At 34.1% G+C, this 6,147-nt stretch overlaps 1 protein-coding gene across 1 annotated transcript; it reads right to left on the bottom strand.

Annotated features, from left to right (window-relative positions):
• Positions 1–3,593: 3,593 nt before the first annotated feature.
• LOC112032166 (L-type lectin-domain containing receptor kinase SIT2) lies at positions 3,594–5,871 on the bottom strand. Its single transcript, XM_024064928.2, has one exon. The coding sequence runs from the start codon at positions 5,811–5,813 to the stop codon at positions 3,771–3,773; it is 2,043 nt and encodes a 680-aa protein (XP_023920696.2). The 5' UTR covers positions 5,814–5,871; the 3' UTR covers positions 3,594–3,770.
• Between the last annotated feature and the right edge of the window lie 276 nt (positions 5,872–6,147).

Raw genomic sequence — 6,147 nt, 5'->3', positions numbered from 1 at the left:
CAATTTTGTGCTCTATTTTCCTACTTGAGGCTCCAAAGTCTCACAACTTGGCCCATCACTCATTCTTTTTGCACTCAAACTATATGAAATCCGTCAATGCATATCATATTTAGCACATGTTAATATCCTTGATTGACTAAAAATCAAGAAACATTAATTGTCCTTGATTTTAATCCAATCAAGAGATTCTCCCAAGGTCACTTTAGCTCCTATATATACCTTTCTTAGGGTTCACCGTAAAACACAATTTAGAATAGTAATAATAGCCACCAAAGATTTTTTAATGTGAATATATGTCATCAAGCCAAATCACATAAACCCTTGCTTCTACTCTCTCCTTCTCTCTATAAAACATTTTTTTACATTTTTCTTTTTTAACAGCCCTTACGTGGCTGCAACTCATTATAACCGTACAGACACTTTTTTGTAGAAGCAAATAATAATATTCATCAAGGTGGTTGAGTACCGGTACATATACCGGTATCGAAATGTCAACGTTTCGTACCAGTTTAAATACTGACCAATTTCAAGCATTATTGGCTAGTACCAAAAAAAAAAATAGTTTTGTAATTTTTGAATTTTTGAACGGTAAAATGATAACTTATTTGCATTAACTTATTAGTATTATTTATTTTCTTAGTATGCAATGAACAATTAAGCTTTCTATTTTTTATATTGTGTTTTTTTTTTTCTTTTAATTGATGCTAAAATCTAAAACCATGAATAATTTGTTATGATTTGAGATAATGTTTTATGGTAAATTTTTATATTTATTATAATATATATATATATATATATATTTACATATATTTATAAATATAAAAAATAACGGTAAACTCGAAACAGTATATTGATATTGACCGGTACTGAAATATTTTGTTTCACTAGTCAAACCGGTACAGCCTCTTGTACGATATTGACTCCCTTAATTTTCATACATAGTGATTATTGGCGGTAGCCTGTCAGTATTCTAAAAGTTTTGGATGAGCCACCCAATTTAACAAAAAATAAAAATAAACGAAGAAGATTGAACTAGTTTCTGCAATTTGATGTGCCATCCAATCTAGCAATACACAACATAAATATTGATCTATAAACTATAAAGCTTGTAACAATGAAATTAATCTTATTGTTGTACTAAGCTTCAGTAGACTACTACCTACCTAACATCAGTTCCAATATTAAGAGAAAGAAACAATATAAATCATATTCTTTGCAGGTTCCTCTTCTTCTTCTTTTTTCCTCTTCTCTACACAACCCAAGCAGCAATCTCAATGCTTTTTGTCTGTCACTAGTTAATTTGATCAATACTTTATTATAATATATATATATATATATATTTATAAATATAAAAAATAACAGTATACTGATATTGATCGGTACCGAAATATATCGTTCCACTAGTCAAATTGGTACAGCCTCTAGTATGAGATTGACTCCCTTAATTTTCATACATAGTGATTATTGGTGCTAGGTTGTCAGTATTCTAAAAGTTTTGGATGAGCCACCCAATTTAACAAAAAAAATAAACGAAGAAGATTGAACTAGTTTTTGCAATTTGATGAGCCATCCAGTCTAGTTTCTGCAATACACAACATAAATATTGATCTATAAACTATAAAGCTTGTAACAAGGAAATTAATCTTATTGTTGTACTAAGCTTCAGTAGACTACTACCTACCTAACATCAGTTTCAATATTAAGAGAAAGAAACAGTATAAATCATATTCTTCGCCAGGTTCTTTTTTTTTTTCCCCCTCTTCTCTACACAACCCAAGCAGCAATCTCTAAGCTTTTTGTCTGTCACTGGTTAATTTGATCAATACGTGTAATGGCACAACAAATTTTACAATATTTTTCACACATGTTAAAATGATTGATTATGATTGATCTATAATAAAAGTGATATCAACTGTGGTTCCAATGAAAGTGATGTTGCACCAATCACAATCGACATACTCAACAAGGTAAAAAAAAAAATTGTGAATTTGTTGTGTGTATAGTATTGATGTAATTTGAGCCCAAGCATTGATCCATGATCTAATCTACCCATAGTATGAAATGCAAGTAATTCAACTACCACTTTTGAGGATTGAATCAATGGTAGGAAGGAAGGCGTAGAACCCTTGCCAAATGCTGAAAGAATTGGCAATAAGATCTCAGATGCTTCAACACTTGTAAAGTTACCAAAACAAGCATTGCCATTGTGGTAATTCCGGCATGTCAGCATTGCTATCCATAAAACTGCATCGCTTGTCTCATGCTAGGCCTAGCGACTGGCATTTTTCAAGTCCAATTCCCTTTCCTCCACCACATAGTTGCCTTCCAATCTAGGATCACTAGCATCAAGTATAGCTCCTTTTCTGTGCACCTCTCTCTCCCATTCAATACATGTTTTATCAACCAAAAAAAAAAAAGAATTTGTTTCTCAAAAAAAATAAAAAAATAAAAAAAATGAAAAAGAAGTTAATTACTGTTTTTCTTTTTTATGTTCTCCTTTCTTATGGTTTTTTTTTTTTTTTGTTTATTCTTTCTTACAACTCTACTTTGGGTTGATTAGTTTTAATGTTTTTGATAGTTCTTCTTTAGGTTGATGCATTTAGCTGTTATGTTTCTTAATTCCTCATCACAAATCATCTCTCTCCCTCTTATAACTTTAGTTTGATTTTAGTTTGCGTTAATATTTACTTATTTTGGATTTGAGGATTTGAGATCGAAATAATAAATTTGAAGCTTAGAAAATTCAGTTGTGTGGAAGAAAATATAGGAAAACATAATCAAGTATGACTCAAGTTAGAAATATATGACATATGTAAATATATATATATATATATATGTTTGTATGTATGTATAAAAAATAAAAAATAAAATAAAATAAAAACCTAAAACACCCAAAATATGCAAATAAAGAGTAACTAAGATAAAAATAGTTGAATAAGAGATCTGGGGTTCAATCTCTACCTATACTAAAAATTAATTGGTATCTTGGTCTGATGATAAAAAATACAATCATCGTAAACGGACACCATAGATTAAAACTCTATTAAAAAAATTAAAAGATAAAAGTAGTTAATAGAAAGAAACATTTATAAAGAAATACCTAAAGAACATGTTGCAATTGGAGAGAGAAAGAGAGACTGATAAACAAGGGGAACTCATGAGAGAAAAATGTTAGGTGCTGTAATACCTCTTTGACTAAATGAGTTTACTTTTTCAAAATGGCAAATCTTTAATATATTATGGTCAACAAATTTTCATAGAACAATTTTTTTTTTATCAGAATTTTCATAGAACAAATTATATCTTATATCTCATTACCCAAAAAAAAAAAGAAAGAAAAAAAACACATTTTCCCACGCAAGATGGGTCTGTGACTAAATAATTTAAAACTAAACATTTGATTGATTTATGGATGATGCCTTCTTAAATACTGCATAAATATGGTTCTGTAAATATACACTACGTAAATATTGATCTATAAAGCTTGCAACAACAAAATTGATCTTATTGTGGCACTACATAAAGCTTAAGTTAGACTACTAAAATTTATCAAAAAAAAAAAAAAAAGAGAGAGAGAGAGAGAGAAAGAAGACTACCATAACAGTTTCTACACTAAGCGAAAGCAACTATATACATCACATTCTTCAAAAGTTTCTATTTTCTATTCTCACCACACCCAAGCAATCGGTGTTTTGTATTTGCCACTTGCTGATTTGGTCCCTAGCATTGATCCATGATCTTTTCAACCCATAGCACAATATACTACTAATTCAACGACCACTTCTGAGGATTGAATCAATGCTAGAACAGGAAGGAGCAGAAGCTATGCTAAAAGATGAGGGAAATGACAACAAGAAATCAGACACTTCATTACTTGTAGATGTACCAAAACAAGCTTTGTCATTTGGTAGTTCTGGCAGCTTAGCATTGCCATCCAAAAACTGCACCACTTGCCTCATGCTAGGCCTCGCTTCTGGCACTAAGTGTGAGCAAAACAGGCCTAGTTTCAAAACCAATTCCATTTCCTCCACCACATAATTACCTTCCAATCTAGGATCACTAGCATCAAGGATGGCTCCTTTTCCCCAGCACAGAAAGACGTAATCAACCAAAACAACCTCTTCAGGCAGTCCTTGTAGCTCTATAGGCCTCCTTCCACAAGCCACCTCAAGCATGAAAGCCCCAAAAGAAAACACATCAGTGCAACTGGTTGCCCTTCCTGCTCTAGTAAGCTCTGGAGCCAAATAACCCACTGTCCCAACCACATGGGTGGTTGTAGGATTGGTACCGTGGTCGTATAATCTAGCAAGGCCAAAATCTCCTAGCCTTCCATTTAATTCAGCATCTAGTAGAACATTACTTGCTTTTACATCTCTGTGTAGAACAACCTGTTCCCACTCTTCATGGAGGTAGAGAAGGCCAGAAGCTACTCCTTTCAGGATTCGAAACCGTTGAATCCAGTTAAGGTTTGGCTTTTCATTGCTATATAAGAACTTGTCAAGGCTTCCGTTGGGCATAAAATCATAGACCAAGAGGAGTTCTCCTCTTCGCCGGCAATATCCCAGGAGCTGGACCAAGTTTCTGTGCCTCAGCCTTCCCATGCTAATAATCTCAGCCACAAATTCTTTCATCCCTTGTTTGGAATCATGGGAGACTTTCTTGACTGCAATTTGTGTATTGGAAGAAGGAAGTATTCCTCTATAAACCTTTCCAAAACCTCCTGCTCCAAGAAGCTCTTTGTCTGAGAAACCTTTGGTTGCCTTGTAGAGATTCTTATAGGGAAATCTATGAGGACCGTAGTCCTTTTCCCAGTCTTCACGTATTTCTTCAAATTTCTTCCTCCTTGTATTGTAAGCAGTTCCAGTGATTGTTATCAGCACAAGTGCTACTGCTATGAGCAAAACCATGATCATTAGTCCTGATATCTCTTTTGCTTTCCTTTGTCGGGGAAGTGAAGGAAGCTTCGAAACATCAAGGCTTTGTGCTTGTCCACTTTTATTAAAGCTCCATCCTAGAACGTAGTGGCTACTTGGAACAAGAGTACCAGTTACTCCAGAGAAACCAACATACATAGATTCCAAGAGATATTGAGACAGATCAATGGGCTTTGACATGAGAGGCTGGTTTGGTTTTGGGATTCTGGCTGGGGCTAGTGTTACATTCAGTAACTTTTCTGCTTCATCATAGTCTATCCAAAGATGCATTGGATTCCCACTCGTGAGCTCCAGGCTTATATTCTTCCCTTCTTTATTTGAAAAATACATTGCAGAAGCTGAATCAGTTGAGTTCAGGCTATTCACATCGATTCCCACATGATTTTTATCAATATCTCCAAATTCTGGATTCAGAACAGTGTCAAGCTCGATGGCCAAAATGTGGTTTGAAGTAAGGCCTTCATTTGAAGAATTGAACAGTCCTAGATACTGATTTCCTACAACGTTGGTGAAGTTACTTGATGGACTGATGGTGAAGGCCATGCCAATACCACCAGTATTTGGCACTAGAGGAACAATGGCGAATACAAAGTTTGTAGAAAATGAAAGAGATGGAATTAAACCAGAGGAGGTTGTGTTGAATTTCAAAGGAAATTGGTATAAAGCATGACAAACTTGCGGGTATGAAATGTTTACGGTATTGGTTAGCAGCAGTAGGCCATTGCTAGTAATTTTAGCAGATCCATCAAGATGCAGCTTGGCTTGAAGGAAGCCATTGTAGATGAATTGGTTATCATTTTGAGCAAAGGCCGTGCAAATATTGGAAACATACAGAATTACAAGAATTGTAGCCATTGGTAAAAGTGGGTAAAGCCTCATTTTTGTGTAGAGAGTGGTTTTTGCTTGTTTAAAACTATAGGATTTTTATAGAAATGAGTCTTCTGCTTTGCCCAGGTTTAACATCAGAGACTGTGTTACCATAGTCATAGGCTAACCAAACAATTGACTCACAAAGAAAATGAGTGTCTAGTCAATTTGATACCACAAAATGCAATCCTGATAGTCAACATCGTTTGTAAAGCAAGTTGAAGAAATAACTTGCCCCATGCATCAGGGAACCTTGTACTCCACTCCCCTCTTTACTTCAATCTACTTGTTTAAAGTGATCTATTTATTGTGATAGTGAGATTTGACAATATAATCTATTAGCTAT

This window comes from Quercus suber, unplaced genomic scaffold, assembly GCF_002906115.3.
Source record: "Quercus suber isolate HL8 unplaced genomic scaffold, Cork oak 2.0 scaffold_47, whole genome shotgun sequence".
Lineage (NCBI taxonomy): Eukaryota > Viridiplantae > Streptophyta > Magnoliopsida > Fagales > Fagaceae > Quercus > Quercus suber.
The sequence above is the reverse complement of the archived record's forward strand: the minus strand, read 5'-3'. Positions and strand labels throughout refer to the sequence as shown.

Coding starts and splice junctions, on each gene's coding strand:
- LOC112032166 (XM_024064928.2), bottom strand. CDS start 5,813: ATGAGGCTTTACCCACTTTTACCAATGGCTACAATTCTTGTAATTCTG.